The sequence below is a fragment of the Vicugna pacos genome, chromosome 16, assembly GCF_048564905.1.
Source record: "Vicugna pacos chromosome 16, VicPac4, whole genome shotgun sequence".
In the NCBI taxonomy this organism is placed as follows: domain Eukaryota; kingdom Metazoa; phylum Chordata; class Mammalia; order Artiodactyla; family Camelidae; genus Vicugna; species Vicugna pacos.
The window spans coordinates 4992616-5014341 of record NC_133002.1 but is presented as its reverse complement, the minus strand read 5'-3'; the positions used below and the strand labels follow the sequence as shown (position 1 = coordinate 5014341).

At 37.7% G+C, this 21726-nt stretch overlaps 1 protein-coding gene across 2 annotated transcripts in view; it reads right to left on the bottom strand.

Moving 5' to 3' along the window:
- USP32 (ubiquitin specific peptidase 32) overlaps positions 1-13281 on the bottom strand; it is a 168983-nt gene extending 155702 nt beyond the window's left edge. Inside the window, exon 1 of one of the 2 annotated variants that reach the window (XM_006213310.3) lies at positions 13063-13281. In XM_006213310.3, the coding sequence (XP_006213372.1) occupies positions 13063-13120 (58 nt within the window). In that variant the 5' untranslated portion in view covers positions 13121-13281. The remainder of the gene's footprint in view (positions 1-13062) is intronic. The other variant, XM_015247173.3, reaches the window with a different exon arrangement.
- Between the last annotated feature and the right edge of the window lie 8445 nt (positions 13282-21726).

Sequence of the window (21726 nt, the reverse complement as noted above, 5' to 3'; positions counted from 1 at the left end):
CCTGGCTAAATTTGATAATGAAGTTGGCTTTCCAGTGCTTTCATTACAGGCAGGACTGCTTTTATGGGCATTGTTTGCTTTTAATTTATCCACAGGCTATGTAGATTATTTACTGCCAAAGGATTCTCTTTATTTGGGGAGATTTTTTTGGTTACAGTGAGTAGAGTTCTTTCTACACTGGTTTCCTACAGCTGTGGAGTCAATCTTTCAGGGGTTTGTGGTTGTATCCTCTGCACAATCTATAACATTATTTACATTCAAAACTAAATACCTGACATCATCAAAATTAAAAACTTTTGAGCACCAAAAGACATTATCAAGAGCATGAAAAGCATCCCTCACAAAGGGAGAAAATATTTGCAAATCATATACCCAATAAGGGATTAATATCTAGAATATATAAAGAACTCCTACAACTCAACAACAAAAAAGCAAACAACCCAATTCAAAAATGAGTAAAGAAGATAAACGAATGACGGAGCACAGGAAAAGATGCTCAACACATCATTAGTCATTAAGGAAATAGAAATCAAAACTACAAGGAGATACTACTTCATATCCACCATGATGGCTAAAATAAGAAAGACAGATAACAAGTGTAGCCCAGGATGTGGAAAAACTGTGACCCTTACACATTCCTGGCAGGGGTGTAAAATAGTGTAGCCACTTGGGTACAGTTTGGCAGTTCCTCAAACTGTTAAACATCAAGTTACCATTTGACTCAGCAATTCCACTCCTAGATATATATGCAAAAGAACTGAAAGCAGGGACTCAAAAGATCTTTGTACACCAAATGTTCACAGCAACATTATTCACAATAGCAAAAACGTGGACACAATCCAAATGTCCATCAACAGATAAATGAATAAACAAAATGTAGTATATATATTATTATTCAGCCATAAAAAGGAATGAAATCTGCTATATGCTACAACACGGATGAACCTTGAAAACATTATGCTAAGTGAAATAAGACATAAAAGGATAAATACTGCGTGATTCCACTTACATGAGATACCTAGAATAAGCAAATTCAAAAACAGAAAGTAAAATAGAGGTTACCAGAGACTGAGGGTGGGGGAAATCAGGAGTTATTATTTAATAATTACAGAGTTTCTGTCTGGGATGATGACCAAGTTCTGAAAATAAATACTAGTGATGGTTGCACATTATGAATGTACTTAATGCCAATTAATTACTTTTCAAATGGTTCAAAGAGTAAATTTCATATACTATATAGATACCATAGTAATAATAAATTACTGAAGCCGGGGAAAAAAAACAAAATTATGTAATACCTGAGTCTGTGAAGGTCAGACAAAAATTTACACAAAATATTTCAGAAGTACCTTACAACAATGCTAAGACATACAGTTGAAAATACAATACTGATCATAAAGCTATATTCCTATTACAATCAGATGTCATAATTTAGTGCAATTTTTCTTTCCCTCTCATATGTATGAGAAAAGTATATTTTATTTGTTAATATTAGAAATAAACACACAGTTTTTAGAAAGGGTTGTACAGAAATGCAAATGTCAAATTAGCTATGGCGTAAGTTAAAAAAAAAAGTTTTTTTCTAACTATTAGGAAATAATTGTGAAGGACTTAATAAATGAGAAAATTTGGAAAGGCTGAAAAATCCACTTGTAATGTTTTCACTTGGATAGGGAAATCCATAAACATCTATTATTCAAGTATAGGGACCCAGAATACTAAGGTAAACAGAAAAGTCTACCCTTTCACTTAGCTTTTCACTGCCAGGATCGAAAAAGGCACTGGTGAAAAGTATAGGTCCTCGGTGCATCTTCAAACCTTCAAACTGACAGAAATATAGATGATGAGCAAAAATCTTCTAAATTCCAGTGCAACTTACAATTGTCTATCTTCTAATAAATTCTTCTAACACATGTAAAACTGCCATGCAGTGCAGTTCTCTTGGACCTATTAATTGTAATCTTCAGTCACATTCCTATAAACTTGCAAATTAGGAGTTTGCGATATGAGCCACATGTCATTTAAACATTCAAATGAAGACATGGAAATAAAATTTAAAAGGTATCGTCATCCCTCCGTACCTGCGGGGACTTGGTTCCAGAAGCCCCCATAGATACCGAAATCCACAGATGCTCAAGTCCCTTTTATTAAATGGTGCAATACAATGAATACAGTCGGCCCACCTTATCTACAGATGTGAAACCCACGGAATACATAGGGCCAACTGTATATCTTAAAACAAAACTAAATAAGAAGTACCCATTGACTTTAAAAAGCAATACATCATATAAAGACACCAGTGACTGTAACCATCTGATTCTCTTGGTCAACAAACAAATGCTAAATACCTATTTGTGCTTAAAACAGTGCAAAATGTTTTTTTTTTAAAGATTCCTCCTCAAGAAATCTGCAATCTAGTGGAGAGATTAAATTAAAACACATAAAACAATACCATATTTATGTAAAAATATTAAAACCCCATGATACAAATTAAGAGTCACAGGAATTCAAAGGAGGTAAGTGCTGGATAGTCCAGGAATGTTCCAGAGAAGAAGGTAAAATTTAGACATATTCTACAAGTCTAGAAAGATAAGTAGAATCAGATGAGAACAAACCCTTCATATTCTAGCCTCATCTTGCCTATCCAACACTTTGTACAATATCAAGTTATTAGAACAGATGAAAGCAGAGAAAAAGTCACCCTAGACAAATGACAAACATGAAATGAGGAAAGCAAACCAATTAGCCTACATAGTCCTTATTATGGAGAAGTTAAAGAGTTTTAAGTAGGAGAATACATCTCACTGTTAAAGTTATATGAAAAAAGTTCCCAAAAATTGCATGGACTTTTGACATGACTTTCCCTTGTTTCCTATTCATATCAGTAAGTATTTACTATTTATGAGAAATGTGTCTTAGAACCAGTAAAACCAAGGCTCATCAAAAAGTGGGCACTCAAACTTACTCAACGGTGCTAATTATAACACAAATCAGAAATCTATTAGTCCTTGCCTAGAAGGCTGTGTTTCAGTTTTCCTTCACATTTTCTGAGTCCTTCAAGGATTCAGATAATTTTAGCTTAAAGCCATTTTTTCACCCAAATTTTAAATGTTTAGATTCCCAGTACACTTAAATATTTGCATAAATGTCATGAAACAACCATAATTTATCCTGTAAAAATACAATTTGTGAGATTATTATTATTAGCTTTATTTTGTCAGCTTCTCCCTTATTCAAAGGGCACTAAGTTGTCCCATTCAATCAGTCAACGTTTTAATAAGCCCCACCAGGTACCTTCTAGACAACAGAGTTCTCATTCTCAAAGATTGCAGAACGCATTTAAGGAGAAGAGACAGCCAATTAAACTAGCAGCTGTATTTCAGTGCAATAACTACTACAAAAAAAGTGTATTACAGCAAGAGAGAAGGGAGGAGCAATATCAGGGAAGGCTTCTAAGAGGACTTGTAGTTTTGATGGATGAGGATCTAGTGAGGTGGATAGTTCAGGGAGAAAGATGCATGTCAGTTCATTGATGAGCATGTACTTCATGCCAGCCTCTATGTCACCCTCTGGAAATAAAAATACACTGACCCAAATTTCAAGACATTAGTAATCTTTTAAGGAATTTACTTCATAGAGAAAAGGCTTCAGATTTGGTCTTAAAAATGAGTTCAGACTCAACTTTTTTTAAAAAAACTGAGTTCACCACGCACAAAAGAAAAGAAATATTGGATAATTCTATTTATACAAGACTCAAAAATAGGCAAAACTAACCTATAGTAATAGAAGTCAAAACAGCGGTCACCTCTGAGGGGCAGTACCAACTGGGAGAGGACAGGAGACAGCCTACTGGGATGCTGAAAATGTTCTTTATCTTGGTTTTGCATAGTGGTTACTTGGGTACATACCTAAAATTTCATCAAGCAATACAGTGAGTTTTGTGCACTTTATTGTATGTAAGTAATAAAGGGAAAGGGGGCATTCCAAGATCTAGGAGGCAGTGTTTTCAAAGGCACAGAGTATTCAGGCAGGGACCAAATCACAGAAACTGCCAGGACTTGACATGCAAAAAAGACTGACTTCAAACCATAAGCTGTGGATATCTTCCACTGAAAGGCACTTGAGTAAAGTGACCAGATGTGTATCTCAGAAACACTATTCTGGTACAAATACAAATAATGGATTGGAGGGGTAGGAGACTAATAGTCCAGGGGACAGATGAAGGCCTTTTCTAAGGCAATGACTTTAAAGATGGAGAAGAAACAGGAGATAATAAGAAGGCAGCACCAAAGGGACACTGTGATTGATTAAATGTGAACAGAGGCAAAAAAGAAAAAGTCTCAACTGATGACCAGGTTTCTGGCTTGGGCTTGTGGGTGAATTACAAAGACATGCAACAAAGAAATATCTGAAGATATACAGGCTGAATGATTTTCCAGGGTATTAAACTACTTCAAGTAGTCCATTATCTCATCTGATCTTCACAGCAATTTTGTGAAGGCCACAAAAAGATATTACATCCATTTTACAGATGAAGAAATGGAATCCCAGAGAGGCTAATGGTCTTCATTCATTTATTTAAAATGCAGTCATTCATTTGCTTAGCAAACATTTACTGACTGTCATCATTTGTAAACTTGTTATACAAAGCAATAAAGGGCTTAGAAATAATTTTTTAAAAAACCAAAGACATCAATATATAAGCAGATCTGTAGGAAAAGAAGTCGCATTTAGTTTTGGACTCTATTGAAATAATATAAAAAATAAGCTCCACTGAAAATGGAACATTTTTCTATGAGATGTTATTTCCTGCCAAGTGTTCATTCAGCTGATGTCCTAATTTTCATTATTTAAATATATTTGCTTGGCAATCTTCTGTCAACTTCAATTTGAATCTCTATAGTACCAGTGATGTGACAATATAAAATGCTTCCATCATTAGGTAATTGCTTCTCACCACACCTCTAAGCCTATAAAGAATAAGCAATTTGTCCTTCTATAATCAACTGTAAAGAGGTATTCTCAAGTCAGCATCTCTAACAAAATGCGTAACTTCTGATCTATACAATTCCACACAGTGAAAGATTTCATTTATAGATGCTTGCATAAACTAAAGAATCTCTAAAACAAATTTATTAATCAAACAACTATTCTAAATCCACCACAGCTTCCTACCACAGCTGTTCACCAATAGATTCCAAAACCAACTTTACAGCAGAGCCAAAAATGACATAATGGCATGCCTAGTACAATTAACCATTTTTTAACAGCAAAAGATGCATTTAAATACATATACACTATAGATATGTAAATATGAGTTTTAAGCCTCTGGGCACGCACACCTGAGCACACGCATACCCTTAAACAAGTTTCCACTAAAAATTTAATCTGGTTTTTAGAAAAGGTTGCTTATTCAATTCACTCATTCAACAAATATGTATTGAGTAGCTAATATGTAACAGGCACTGTGCAAGTGCTAGAGACAGAGCAGTGAGTGAGACATACATGTCCCCACCCTCCTGGAGTTCTAGAGTCTACTGATCCGTGATCACGAAAACTGCATTCTAGGGCAATGTCTTCCTCTCATGCCAGTCTTTTAACTGATCGCTGCAATGAATCTGCCCTCAGGCTTAAATTAAGACCCACATGACTGGAGACCAAGTACAAGGAGTACTAAAAAGCACTTCAGAATAATTAGTTGGTAAAAACATAAAGAGCCTCTTGGAAACTGAAGAGTACAGATATAAGAATTATTTTAAAGCAAAAAGCATCAGCTCAAGAATGAAGGTCTCAAAACTTTACCTCCCATGCACCCTTTTTCAAGAAGCTACCAGGCAATGAGCTCCACCAAAATGGAAGAGTAAATCAAGAGAGAGGAAACAGGGATATAGAGAACAGGATCCAACAAAGGACAGCGAAGAAAATCTCCAGGATAATGGTGAAGGAAGATCCCAGGATGGCAAACTTTGAGCACAAGGGCAAAAAGTACAGACTGGAGGTGGACAGAAGGTTCCAGGAAGTTTTTTTTCCAATATGGCGAACTGAGTGAACATCTGATATATATGAACATATGGAGTAGATTTAACATTTGGTGGGAACTTTAGGGGTTGAATTACAGTGACTAGAAACCTAAGCAAATAAAATAAAAGGCAATTATTAAAGGAAATCTTTAAGAGAAAGTCAAGCGTACAGAAAAGGAAAAGTAATCCTAGTATATTAAATGGCTTAGCCATGAGCAGAATTTATAAAGACCTGATTACGGAAACACTGAACACTGATCTAATCAAAATTAAATTATACCAAGATCAGGAAATGGGAGGACAGGAGCACAGGTGTGTGTTTTGGGGACTGGGAGCAGAATAATAAAGAGCCAAGTCCTCATCCTTAATTAGTGGGGACACAAAAAATACTCCTTAAATAGAAAAAAAAGTAGCAATCTAAGTATATTACTTCAAAACATAAAGATCAAATTAATAAATTTAAACTGTTAAAAGCACTGGCTGATGGGTAGAGGAAAACTGGCTAGAGAAACACTGTCAAGGGAGAATAACAGCACTACTGTTTTCATAACAAGCCCTGCAGAATCAGCTGATTCTAAATTATGTGTATATATCACTGTCACAAAAATTAAAACTAAAAGACTAAGAGGAAAAAAAGCATTAGCCATGGAGTATAAGAGAAGAAGAACCTTGGACAAAAAAAGCGCTATTCATAAAATTTAGTTTAAAATCATTTGGATTCTTTAGAACCAGTAAGAGTGCTCTGTATGTTGACGGGAATTTTATTCTCAGCTTCCAAAGGAACTCTGAACAATACTTTAAGCATGTAAGTTACCAACTCTAACCTCACATTTGGCAATAGGATGGTAACTGTCACCATGGATGAAAAGTACATGAAGATCACTGTATAAAAATCAATCATATCATGAGCAAAATTATTAAATATTATATATTACCAAAAGACATTCTTTAGTGCTCATAAACACAATACTTACTGCCATATAGAACTTACCTTAAGTATCAACTTAAATATTTTAACTAAACAGACACAACTGAATATTACATTTAAGGCTCCTATGTTTTTAACTATCATTCAAACTGAATCGCTTTGCTGTACACCTGAAACTAACATTGTAAATCGACTACACTTCAATTAAATTAAAAAATCCATGTTAAAAAAAATTAGCAATTTTTTCCAAAGATTTTCAAAGTTGACAAAAGGAAAAGAAATTTTGAGATGGATATATTGCTCAATATACTCAATCTCTGTCAGCACTCCATTCTTAAATCCCTTACAAACCTTATGCAGTTCTCCAAATCTTCTCTCCATCATTTATATATTCACTCCACCATCCAATCCCTACTGAGCATTTACTGTATACCAGTCACCGTACCTATCTTGGCACTGGGGATGCAGCATCATGCCTGACAACAAATATGGTAATTACAAACTATGAACTATGCAGAATAGTGCAATATCCTCATGTAAGACGATAACAGAAGGCCGAGTTGAGGCAATCAGAGCTAAGACTTCAGATATGAAGAATGGACCAGTCATGTGAAAATTTGTAAACAGCCTTTCCAGGCTGAGAGAAAAACAGACTGAGAGGACAGGAATGACAGGATCCGATTTAAATTTTAAGATTACAAAGGCTGCTGTGTGAAACTAAAAAACCACTGAGTGGTATCTCAGCAAGAGATGATGGCTGGAGTAGGGGCAGTGAAGATGAGCACAAGTTAACAGACTGGACTGGATACCAAACTAACAGGACTAGGTGACAGACTCAAACTGGGGATAAGAGGATAGGTCAGATGGTGAAAGAGAGGAACTAAGGATGTCTATGGACTTTTGACTTTAGCAGTTGTGTTGGAATACTGGTGCCATTTACTGTCATGGGAAAGACTAGGAGAGGCCTATCTTTATAGAAGGCTCTTTTTCATAATGTAGTCTCTCTAGACTCTTTCACAAGTCATTAGGAAAAGGCAAGAAACCACAGCAAAACTTATAAGGTTTTTCTTCTTCAAGGGGTAAGATGCTGAGACAATCCAATTTCACAGAAATGGAAGAGAAGAGGGAGAACTTCCTCTGTAAAACCTTAGTTTAGGATATTTTTGCCTTTAATGCAGTCCAGTATCAAGGACTCCAATAACCATCAATTTTCCTGAACCTTGTTCACCAGTGATGTACTTGGGATTTCCATAAAATGAAGCAAGCCTTACGTTAATGAATATGAAGTCTCTAATAAAAGTGGGTGTTAAGGGAAGGCCTTCATCTTTGAATAGATGGGTCTTCTAACAAATAGGTCTCTGACTATAACAGTAAATACCATAAAGCTAGTTTTATCAGGCTTTTATGTCAGTAATTAACTATCCACCTCTAACCTCTAAGAGTTATCACTAGAAAAAATGGAAAGAGGTGGAGGTGCGTGGCTCAATTTAAACACAAATATTATGAAGCCCAAAAGGTAAAAGCAAAAGTATAAACACGCCCTGAAAAGAGAAGCCATGCTTTCTGGATACAGTATCACTCTCAGCACCACTATCAAACCACCAATTTTTAATTTATAAATAAAATCTCTCTACCTCTGCAGCTGTTTTAACACTGGAGCTTCTAATCTAAACTCTCAGCATTAATCTCTAGTGCTCCAAAAACAGATTTTCTACAGTCACACCAAGAATAATAACCACTTTCCTAACTTTTCCTGTGGCCTATCATAAAATCAAGTGCTGAAAATCTTCCCCTTCTCCTGAGAAAACACCTGGCTATTGGGTGGTCACCACATTCCCAACTTTAAATGACCTATACATCTGTCTGAATGCTGTCACTCTGAAATCTCACTAGCCAAGCACAAAGACAAACAATGAACAAGAAAAAACAACAACAACAGCTGTTCAGTTTGGTAAATGAGGCCATTAACTATCAAGTGATGTCACCTCATTCTGCTCATCCCCCCCCAAACCCAGGGTTCATTGGTGTATTTATCTCCTCTTTGTCACTGACACTCCAGATGGAGTGTCAAACTGGAGATTATGAAGAACAGCACCTTTGTAACTTCTTAGGTGACTACATATAAGCAGACTCATTTAAAACGGCCTTGTTTTTCTCCTTTACATACAATAGCAGCTGGCTAGGTATACTGGCAAAAGGCTTGACCCAAACCTACCATTCTACACTAATGCTAGTTGAGTTCACTGGTAAATTTAGCAAATTTAGATGAAGGCAAATTAGTGCTTTCGTAAGAGAGAACAGTGCATCCTAGAAGGTATCAACTGTGAAATTCAATTTTCACTTATACAATGTTATACTAAACTAGTTAACACCACATCATAGGTAATATAAAGCTAATGAAATTATAATAGTAATACTATAAAACTTGGAGAATAAAATCTTGGTTGGAGGGTCAATGTTTTAGAGCATTTTAGAGTTGGTGGATAAGCAAAATGAAAAGTACTGGACTCTTCAACTATTACATGCTTAATTATCCCACAAGCAAATACAACCTTTAAGTGACTAGGAAATTAAATTCTTTAGCATACAATTATTGAACACATGCTGTGAAATGAGTACAGTGGTAGGGCACTTCCAGGCCACCAAGTACAAACACACTGCATTCCTATAGTATTTCCTTCTATAGGACTGTAGCACTTAATATACAATGTTAATCACTTATAAATTATGCACATATATTCTATTTTAAAAATGTTATGTCCACTATCAAACATACACAAAATAGAACTTTAAACAGAAGTTCTTATATTTTATTCCCATCTATAAAAAGTCATTCATCTTTCTTCCTTCAATGTCTAAGTCATAGCTAGTACTCAGTAAAAATTTGCTGAATGTATGAGCAAAGAGACACTCTAAAGTGTGAATCCACAACATAACTTTTTGACATCACTCAGATATTTAGTCTAACATAAGTGCCAAACTCTACTAGAAAAAAAAAAGGGGATTAGAATAAATTTACCCACTGTATTTTACTACTACAATTTAAAAGCTAAGGACAATTTTAACTCAGCCAATTCTTACTAAAAAAAACAAAAAAAACAAAAAAAAAAAAACCCACAAATGCCTTATAATTCTGTATCCAGAATGCTGCAAGAAAGGAAGAGAGGAGCAGGAGGAAAGAATTAAAGAACTGGAGAAGATTTTTAAGGTTTCTTGAGAGTTCTGAAATTCTCTAAACTACAACTCCTTTCATTCAATGTTTTTTTAATGCTATGTTCCAAGCATTTAGAATACATTGCTAGGAATACACAAGCCACAAACTTAGATGCAACAAAGAAATGAAGTAAAAACTTAAAGACCTTAGCTGCTAAAATTGTCAGTACCCATGAAGTACAGTAGGTAGGTATACTTTAGAAAATACATGCAATCTAAACCAGAGTCAAGCAAGGCTTGTGTTCTACTCAAGGTATTTAAGATAGAGTGTGTGTGTGTGTGTGTGTGTGTGTGTGTGTGTACGTGTACCTCCCTTAAAAAAATGTCAGGGTGTATTTTAAGGAAACTATTTATGCTTGTATAACCGACATACAGTCTAGCAAAACCAATCTTTCTAATTTCTAGAGCATCTGAATGTAGATGGGAAGTCACTTAGACTACCCTCTCACTCAGGTCCAGTGTTATCTGTCATTAACACTGCATTTCCAAGGCCCCATTTTGCAAGATAAACTGCTGTAATTCTACGTTTGTAGGCAGTAATGTATGCTTGACTTTTTTTTTTTAATACTACCTAATTATGGTTAGGCATTATTTTGTGCTCAATAATTTTAAGTAAATCCAAGGGGGTAGGTATTTCAGTAGTTTATCAAGCTTGTTTTTTACTTGTACAATGACTAATATAATATGCATTGTGTATTTGGCCAATTCTCTCCCACTCCCCATTCACCTTATACAAAACAAGCAGGCAGGTAAGAGTAACAGATGGAAGTTTTGGTGTCTATTTAGATTATTCATGTTCCCCCCTCCAAAAAGTTCTCAAACCACTTGTTAGCTCTATCAAAAGCTTTATAAATTCTTTTTATAAACTTACTAAAAGAAATTCTATATTAAACTCTGACATCTACTAAATAGTACCATGTTCAAAAGAATTGCCCACTTTAAAAAAAAAAAAGCTCCTGGTTTACATTTTAAAAAGCTATTTTATCAACTTGCTTATCTATCTTGCCTTGATTTTCTTCTGCAGCAAAACTGATAAAACATAAATTCAAACAACAGCTAAATAAGGTTTTAATAAATATTTTGCTACCTCTTCAAATATATTTGAAAATTCAACAAGCAGACATTTCCTAACAAATTGAACAAAGATCTTCAGTCAAGTCACCTAATCAGTTTAAAAGACACTAACTGTTAATTTCCTTTATATTTACAAACGCAGAATCTGTTTGATACGAGACAAAGCAGGCTAGAGTTGGATAAAAGTTTCATTTCAGAATTCCTTAATGCCGGCTATATCACCCTCTCAAACTTTAGAAACTAAACACCTGTGAACCCTGAAGCTGTAAATCAGTTTGACTGATCTCCTCTTTCTTGCCATGTAAGCCATTGCCTAATTGAGGCCAGACCTGTCAGGCTCAACAGCATCCCGGAAATGACTGGCCTACTAGAGCTGGAAACACATCAAGAATTTGGAATATTTCTCATTTTGAAGCAAGGAAAAAAGTTCAAGTGAGATTGTCCATAAAAACAATCAGTATACTGTTCCACAGGAAAAAAAAAAAAAGAAAGACCTAAAAAGCATATTTTTGCTATTCTGGTCAGTCCACAAAAATACATCTAAATACTGTATCTATTTTCAGGTGATGGTCCACTGAACTTATCCCTTTCCTCCCTACATATGAACAAGAGTTCACTACTAAACTCATTTTGAATGCCTGTCTTGCAATTAATTTTTTATTTTATATCCTTAGTTACTAATACCATCACCTGGATAATGGCTGGTTTCTTAACTTAGAAACCTGTCAACAATAACGCCTAGCACCTAAGCTGCTTAATGTTTTCCACTTCTTACGAAGAAAAGCCATTAAATGCCGAAAAGAAATATAAGTACACCTAGACACAGACAGACAGACACACACAAACACACACTCAAATCCCAGTCATGAAAAATTAAGCCACATTCCGGCCATAAACTGTGCAACAGACACTTCCAGTTAGCGTGTGCTTTAGTGATCATGGACAGCGGTATTGGAGTAAGTGGTAGGGGGTTGGGGCTGTTAACATACTGTGCATCAGAGCCAATAAGCAGCTGGCTAGGACTGCCAGCAAGGCCGGTCTCTAAAGGGAGCTATAACACAATATCAGAATGCTGGATTTCCGAAAGCCATTTTATGGCGAGGGAGGGGGTGAGAACTGTGGATCAAGTGCAATGAAAGGCTCTGACCAACGTCTGAAGAGATGAGACCGAAGATGAGGTCTTGTGGCAACACCAGCTGTCCAGTCTCATCTCATCTCAAACATAACTCAATTTCAGGTCGTTCTTATCAGTCAGCCGCTCAAAGGGTGAGTGGGTGGTGATAGCCCCACGAGACTGGCAAAGGCCCTCGGGAAAGGCAGAGACTCCACAATCGGAAGGGGTTTCTACCAGCAAAGAGAGGGCTTTGCAGCCGCCTCCCCTCTCCCTTCCAGCCAGGGCGAGGTGCGAGGTTAGGATGTCGCTGGGGCGGCGGAGGGGGGGGGGGTTGTGAAGGAGTGATAGGAAAAAATGGCAGTAAAGGATGAGGGGGCCTGGAAGGGCTGGTGCCACCCAAGAAAAGGGGGAGAGGAGGACTTCCCTGGACACATCCAGGACAACAACGCCACCAGAAAGCACAGGCAGTGCCGTGCCGGCGCCTGACACCCATCTCCCTGGGAAAGCTTCCCCCCCTTTCAAAAGGTCCCAGTCCCCAAACACTGCTCCCACCCGACCCTTCTCCTCCACAGTATCCCCATCGCTGGCCTCCTTTCCCTTCCGCCTCAGGCGCCCCACGCCCTCCAGCTCCCCTCCCCTCCCCCGGTCACCCACCCTCTGGGCAGCCCGTAGCCGGCCTCCCCGGCAGCTCGCCCAGACCCCTCCCCCCTCACCTCTCCTCAGCGCCTCCTCGTAGCTGAGGAATCCGATCCGTGACTCCTTGGCGCCCATGCTCCCCTCATCCCCTCGGCCGGGGGTTGGAGCCCACTCTCGCCCCCACCCCCCTCCCGCCTTCTCCTCGGCGTCCCTGGGTGACGGTGTCGGCGTCCCCCGGCCCCCTCCTCCCCCCACACTAACAAGTGCGGCTTCTGCCCCGGCGGCTCCTCCCGGCCACCGCCACCGCCTCCATGCCGAATCACGTGACCCGCTCCCACTCCGCCCCCTTCCCCTCCCTCTTACTCCGCCCTTCTCTCTCCTCCTCCCCTCCCTTCCCTCCTCACGCCTTCTTCCCTCCCCCTCCCTCCTGTCTGCCCCGCCAAGGGTCACCTGACCCGAGGCCGGGGATTGTTCCGGGTAATGGCCGCCCGGGGCCACCCACACCGCCCCGCCCCACGCTCGCCGCGCGCAGGGGCGTAGGGGCGGGGCTAGACCTCGAGCGTAATACATCATCCCCAGCTTCCCGCCAATCCGGGGCCGCGAAGCCTAGGCGCCTCCGCCCTCCTGGGGACAGCGACTTCCGGGGCGCCCGAGGCCGTCCCTCCCGCCCAGGGGTTCTGGCGCTCTCCGGGCGGGGCGGGAGCCCTTGACAGTTGGTCTGGCCGTGGTCCCAACCCATCTTGAAAGAGAAATGGAATCTTAGGGAGCCAGGGTCCGAGGGGTGCGGTTCGTGAGGGAAAAGAGCAGGCAGTCGAGGCATTCCTATCGTTAAGGGCATATTTGAGTGGGAGGGAGTTGTGAAAGGAAAGGATAGTCTCAAGGATTTCTTTTGATGAGCGTATTCTTAATGCTAGTGGGGAGATTCTTAAGGAAAGTGAATCCGGTGATAGAGTTTAGAGTGTCTTCCTTTGCACGTTACCCCGTTTCCTCCGCGCCAGTAGACTGTAGATTTCCTTTCACATGCGCAGACCCAACTGCCCATGGGCACATCTCCGCCTCTGAGCCTGCCTCTTGGACAGTCTGGAAGCTGCTCTGCAAAGACGTAGCTTGATTACCTCCAAAGGTTGCTCCTCACCCGAAATGTGAGGGTTACAAGACCGATACCGTAGTTCCTTACTTTTTTTTAAGTTGTGATAAAATAAACAATTGGCCATTCTAACCATTTTTAAATAGCTCAAGAGTATTTCTATACAGTTTCTCCTTTTGTGGCTGGCTTATTTCACTTAGCATAATGTCCTCAAGTTTTATCCATGTTGCAGCACAATATCAGAATTTCCCACATTTACTATATGATGCAGCAATACCACTTGTGAGTAAATACCCAAAGGAATTAAAAGCACGGACATGAATGGATATGTATAGGCCAGTGTTTATAGAGCATTATTATTCACAATAGCCAAAAGGTAGAAGCAACCCAGGTGTCCACAACGGACAGATAATAAATAAAATATGTCTGCTGTTCAATTTCTTGCTTTTCACTCTGTTCAGTTTGCTTTTCTTAATCTTCACCCTGAAAGACTGAAAGTCACAGCATAAAGCTTCTGGATAAGGAAACACGTCCATTTGTTTGAAAAATAACCATTTGGATTAGATAAGACTCAAGGTGCCACTGAGCTAATTCAGTGCCAGCAAAAGGATTTTACTTCCTAAAGCCGACAGGTTATAATATGCCCTGCTAGAGAGAGAAGGTAATAACTCTTTCTCTACTTATCTTTCCTGGCAGACCAGATCAGCAGCGTGGCATTAGTCACTTTGCTGCCCTTTCCAGTTCACTGTGAGGTAGTTAATTTTAAGACCTCAGATTAGTTTCATTACTAAAAGGCCATGAGTAAGGGGGTTGGGAATGTACTTCAAAGCCTTTAATTTCCAGGTGATTAATTCAACATAGACATAAGTCTCTGGACAAAACAATTCAGTCATCTTCAGCCTGCAGTTAGATTATCCTAATTAATGGGAAGTGAATCTTAAAAAAAAGGCTCAGCTGTGGGAGAGAAGACCCTCAAGAGTTTAATTGCAAGATACCTTGGCATTATTACTGTCCTAAATCATTCAGTACCTACAGGTGACTTGTACAAAGAACAGAACTGAGTGATTTATCTACCCATCTGATTTACAGTAGAATTGGAAGTAAATTGTTTTATCTTTGTAGTACTTTCCCTACTTGAAAGGTAGGATTGGATTGGAATTAATCAATCTCATGAAATAGTAAATTATTACAAAATACTCAGGAAAGAATAGAATATAAACTGTATAATGAAAGATTTAGAGCAGTACTAATACACAGAAACTTCTAAAATTTCCTCCTTGGTTTCAGGCCCTGCTTCCCATATGGCCATAAAAGATTTCACCCTGTCACAGAGTTTACCATGGATTAAATACTTCTCAGAATTTATGGGTTGAGATAGGAGAGTAGGAAATACTATTTCTTCCTTGTCTGAGTTAAATTAAGCATATTATTGAAGGCAGTGAAGCAAATAGTTATGTCTAATGGGAATTTTAAATGTTAAGCTGGGATTAAAACTTGCCTTTTGGTTTGTATTACACAGTTATCAGGCAGTCATATGTTAAACATCCCCCATAACTTAAAATTGATACAGTACTTAAGTTTGATGATGTAGAAAATCTAAAGTCTACCTGTCATGCTTAAAGGAATTCTATTAACCATTTAGTTTATTCAGTTTCATTATATTTCACTTAATCCACTGAAGAGTTGGCCAGCCACCCTACTTTAAGCATTAGGTTGTACTTGGGGAACCATTGTTTTAACTATAATTACACACCTGTGAAAGAGTGGTTCATTCAAAGATTTAAAGCATGGGAGATTGGTATGTAATTTCTGCTTCCAATTGGGCAATCTAAATAACAGTGTTCCTCAGTTTATAGTCCCAGAGAAATGACATAGGAATAGGATAGAGTTATATTAGTACTTGCCAAAGAAGCTTAGGTCATAGAAAGGGAGGTCAATACAATAAAGAAGGGGTGGAAGAGCACCTGACGTGTATAACTTGATTACCACAAAGTGAGGCCAACTGTGCATGAAGTATGACTATATAATAAAAGAAATGCTTTTCCAGAAATAGGGACTTGTTACCTTATGTTGACACAATATGAGGTTTGGTCACTTGTATTATATTTTTATTTAAAGCACATTAAGCTATTTTTTAATGAAAATAGTACTAGCCACTGTAAAAAGTTTTTTTCATCAGTACAAAAGTGTATATAAAGCAAAAAGTCACACTTCTTGCTTCATCCACTCTCGTTCCCTAGAAGTATGTATCTTTCCAGTTTTCTGTGACTACACCCACTGTATCTGTCATGAATATAAGGTATGCATCTCTACTCCCTTTATTTCTACACATATTTTTCATAGTCTATATTACTGATTTGCAGTTTCTCTTTTCACTGGATGGTATATTCCAAACTGCTTTTCTCTTTTTTTTTTTTTTTCCAAACTGCTTTTCATGTCAGCATGTAGATCTTATTCTTTTTAACAGATGCACAATATGCCAGTTTTGTGTATTGTATAATTAATCAATTACCTATTGAGGACATGAGATTGTTTCTAGTGTTTCAAATTACACTGTTGCAGTAAACATCCTAGTACATATATCCTTCTTTATATATATATGAGTGTATCTGTAGATGGAATTTCCAGAAGCGGGATTGCAGAATCTGAGAGTATGCACCTTTTAAGTTTTAACAGATATTGCCAAATTGCCTGCCTAAAAAGTTGGATCAATTTACATTCTAATCAAGATTATCTGAGAAAGCCAGTTTCCCCTCACCTTTGCTAACAATTTAAGCTAATTTTTGTTATTATCCTTTACCTGTTAAAAATCCTACCAACAAGGAATTGAATCTCTGCTCTTCTAAATATGAAATTCATTTGCATTTTAAACCTGGAGAAAATATTGAAGAATGACCAAAGAGGTGTCATTCTCTAATCAGCAATTAGATATGTTTCTCCTTTCCATTTATTGTTCTTAAAAAAGCGGCTAAAATTAGCAAAATTTCAACAGGGCCCATCTCCTAAGAGCCTCTGTCACACAACATACCTAAGCTAAAACTAAAAAGGGGAAAGAAGTAACACATTCAGAGTGAGGGCCTTTAATTAAACCTACTTTAGAAGTTTTCTTCTGTCTAACCACAATCCATGCTTGGCAAGCAATTTATATATACTACCCACTAAGCCTGTGAGTAAACATTTACTCTTTATTGCCCTCCTTCACCCCACCTGCAATGAAGTTATATTTGTGTCTCTTTTAAATTAATAGTTCAAAAATGTTAGGGAATGGGTCTTAGGGACAGTACAACTAGGAGTGCTTTTCCTTGTGAGCTCCTGAAAAATCAAGCAGCTTCTTTGTAGTCCTCTTCTGATCTCTTATTCCTTCTACTGTGGCCACTCCATTGCTCTCTGAGGCCAGTCTTTTCCAGCAAAATAGAAACGACAAGAATAAGCACATTATTGAACTCTAATCAGCAATTAAAACATAGAATAATACAGAATCCAGCTCTGAACAGATAGGATATACCTTCCTTCAGTTTCTAGGCTCTAAATAGCTTTGTCAAGTCATCCAAAGTCCAGCTTATCATTCTAATATGGTATCTGAGAAATGTCAAATGTACCTTTGACTGTGATTTCTTCTTTTAGTAGATGAGAGGTTTAAATTCAATCAGGCTTTTTCCAGTTCTTCAATTCTATTATTATCTCTTGAAATATACATCCTCTTGCCAGCTCAAATCTGTTTTTGTTTGGTTTTTTTATCGAAGTATAGTCAGTTTACAATGTTGTGTCAATTTCTATGTACAGCATAATAGTTCAGTCATCAAATCTGTTTTTATTTTTAGTTCAGGCTGAGTTTTTTCCTCACCTGAATATTAATGTAATGTTTCTATTCTGTTTTCCACCTTTTACAGGTCTGCTGTTTGTCTAATATCTTGAGGATTCCTTTTAATCAAAAACTATCATTTTGATGGGGAAGCTATGCATATGTGAGGATAGGGGGCACATGGGAAATCTCCATACTTCTGTGCAGTTTTGCTGTGAACCTAAAACTGCTAAAAAAAAAAAAATCTGATAATCAAAAATTCTGATGCAGAGACATGCCTGCCTACATATAGGTATTTAATAGCTAGCAACTATGGTGTAATTTGAAAACTCTCAGGGATTTACAATGGAAGTAAAGTTGAGGTAAATAGTTGGAGTCAAAAAGAAGTTAGAAGGAGAAACTAGACATACAGTATGTGAGTTGTGATTCTAGGTTTAGGTAAAACTTTTTGTTTGATGCTACTGATCCAGCAAGTAACATCTCTAAAAATTGCAGTATTTTCTTCCAAAAGGATTTGAAAGCTATAAAATAGCATTTGTTCAAAAAAAAAAAAGGTTTTTTGACAATTATATTCAATTATTGGCACTCCAGGGGTGGGGGTGGAATCAAATCTGCGTTTCTTTAAAAGAGGAAGGAATTTCGTATAAAAAAAGAAGAAGCTGACAAGCCCCTCACTCATGCCTATTTAACTTCTTCCCACAGCCCCAACATTTGGTATGAATGTTGTAAAGAGTTCATTTTAACATTTACTAAGCATTTTCTGTGTACGAGGAATGGTGCTAAGCCCTAGGGAATACAAAGGTGAATTTTTAAAAAGCCTCTGGGAAGTACTATGATCAAGATAAATATAGTATGTGATGGGAACCGAAAGTACAGAGCGATATTAGTCCAAACTGAAGGAGTGCGGAGGGAGGGAAGTCTTGGGGGATAGGAGTCTTGAAGAATAAGAAAGAAATCAGCCAATTATTTACTCTTTAAACAAATTTAAAGTGCCTGCTATGTGGCAGGCATTGTCCTAGGCACTGAAGATACAGAATTGAATAAAGGAAAAAGTCCTGCTCTTATGAAATTTACATTTCAGTGGGAAAAGACAATAAGCAAAATAAGTAAAAATAATGGTAAGTCAGTCAGTAACAAGTCCTATGGAGAAAAACTGCAAAGAAGAGAGGCAGAAAGTGCTGAGATGAAGGTTCAATTTAAAATAGAATGGTTGAAGAGGAGCAGAAAGGCGGTATTTGAGCCAAAGTCTGAAGGAGATGATAGAGCAAATCTTGTGGCTATCCAAGGGAAAATTGTTGTAAACACTGAGGCAAAGAGCATCCTCACAGATGTGAGGACCAGCAAGGATCAAGTATGACTATGACCATGAGGGAAATGGAGAGAGGCAGATCCTCCATAAAGATTTTGGCTCTCACTCTTTGGAAAATGGGATGCCATCGCATGTTTTTGAATGCAGAAGAGAGCTGTCATACATTTTTAAAGGATCTCTTTGACTGCTGTGTTGAATATGGGCTGGAGTAAGAGGAGACATGAAAGGGTAGACACATGGAGACTGGTAGAGAGGATATTACAGATATCCAGACGATGAGTTTGAGGGATGAGAGGTTGGGTCCAAGATAATAATTTGAAGGAAGAGCCAACAGGATTGATTGATAGATGAGACTGGGATGTCAGAGCGAATATTCAAGGATGACTCCCAAGTGGTGGCCTATGTAACTAGAAGGACAGAAATGCAATTCACTGAGCTGAGAAAGGCATTAGGAGGAGCAGGTTTGTGGGGCAAGGACAGAAGCTCAGCTTTGGACCTGTTACGTATGAGATGCCTATTAGACACCCAAGTGGAGGTGTTGAATAGAGCATTAAATAGTTGTCTGAAGTTAGAAAGAGTCCAAGCTGGAGATATAAGTTGAGGAGTCATTAGAGATTGATGGTGTTTAAAGTCATGAGACTGGATGAGATCTCCAAGGACATGTCCCAGTCCCAAATGGCTTCTGACATTAAAAATTCAGAGATGAGGAACTAGCAAGAAGACTGAGAGAGTGAAGCCAGTGAGGTGGAAAAGGAAATAAGGGGAGAGGGCATGCCAAGAAAAAACAAAAAGGTGGATAAAGGCACAGAGATATAAAGTAGAACTCAAAAGATAAGATGCTCTGCTTCATCAGAAATGCCTTTTTGTACCAACAGAATCAAAGCTAATAAAACAACTGAAAAATCAAAATCCATTATTAACTAGTAAGGTAACAGTTCTCACTTTTAACACCTAGTAGGGAATTATAAATGTTTGAGGAATGGTCTCAGGTAGATTTTTAAGAGCTTATTTGGTTTTTGTCAGATTTCTATTTTGCTGTGATCTCTTTGAGCTATCCTGGGCAATACTTGACAGGAGGTTCTGGAAACAATAGGCACCCATAATATTTCATCTAAAAGAAGGAATTAGGCTAATGTATAATAATTAATGGTTAAAAGTAGAGTTCTACCAATGCATGAACTTCAGCCTGGATGTCACTCAGAAGAGACTGTTGAGGCCCCATACTTTGGTGTTTATTAGTAATTAACATTGACATCCCAATTAATTAATGCAAAAATCTAAGACAATAGCCAATAAATACAAAGTCTGTCTCCAGAAAATCCATAGGGAAAGGATTCAAATTTCCCCCACTCAGACAATCTCTCCTTTAATTAGTAGCTCAGACCATGTACTGGAGATATGGGCAACCTTTCGAAAAAGGGTACTAAATTAACCCAACTCTTCTAGTTTCTGTGGATATGAAACAAAAACAAAAATCAGCAGAGTTACAAAAAACTAAAACTAGACTTACTATATGATCCAGCAATCCCACTCCTGGGCATATGTCCAGAGGGAACTCTAATTCAAAAAATGCGTGCACCCCAGTGTTCACAGCAGCACTATATACAATAGCCAAGACATGGAAACAACCTAAATGTCCATCAATGGATGACTGGGTAAAAAAGCTGTGGTATATTTATACAATTGAATACTACTCAGCCATAAAAAAGAATAAAATAATGCCATTTGCGGCCACATGGATGGACCTGGAGATCATCATTCTAAGTGAAATAAGCCAGAAAGAGAAAGAAAAATACCATATGATATCACTCATATGTGGAATCTAAAAAAAGAAAAAAGAAGACACTAACGAACTCATCTACCAAACAGAAACAGACTTACAGACATAGTAAACAATCTATGGTTGCGGGAGGGGGGAAGGAGGTGGGAAGGAATAAATTGGGAGCTTGAGATTTGCAAATATTAACTACTATATATAAAAATAGATAAAAAACCAGTATCTTCTGTATAGCATAGGGAATTATATTCAATATCTTGTAGTAACCTATAATGAAAATGAATATATGTATGTATATATATGACTGAAACATTATGTTGTACACTAGAAATTGACACATTGTAACTGAATACACTTCAATTTAAAAAAAATAGTTAAATTCTAATTAATAGGTCACTAAATTCTAGTTATAGTTATTAACTATACCCAATTTAGCATTATACAAACACTAATATAAGGATTTATTATTTATTTATTATCTCTGTCCTCAATTCTCCATCCCTCATTGATCTTAATCTTTTTCATTCTTCTGCAGTACTAGAATACTCATTGGGATTACATATGTCTGCCTACACAAGTGAGAACACCTGTGCTATTGTATGTGATTCTGGTTCTTATTGCTGCACAAGAAATTATCCCCAAAACTTAGTGGTATAAAACAACGACAACATTTATTTTGCTCATGGATCAACAATTTGGGCAAGGTTCAGTGAGGATAGCTAACCTCTGCTCGGTTTAGTGTCAGATGCAATGGCTTGAAAGCCAG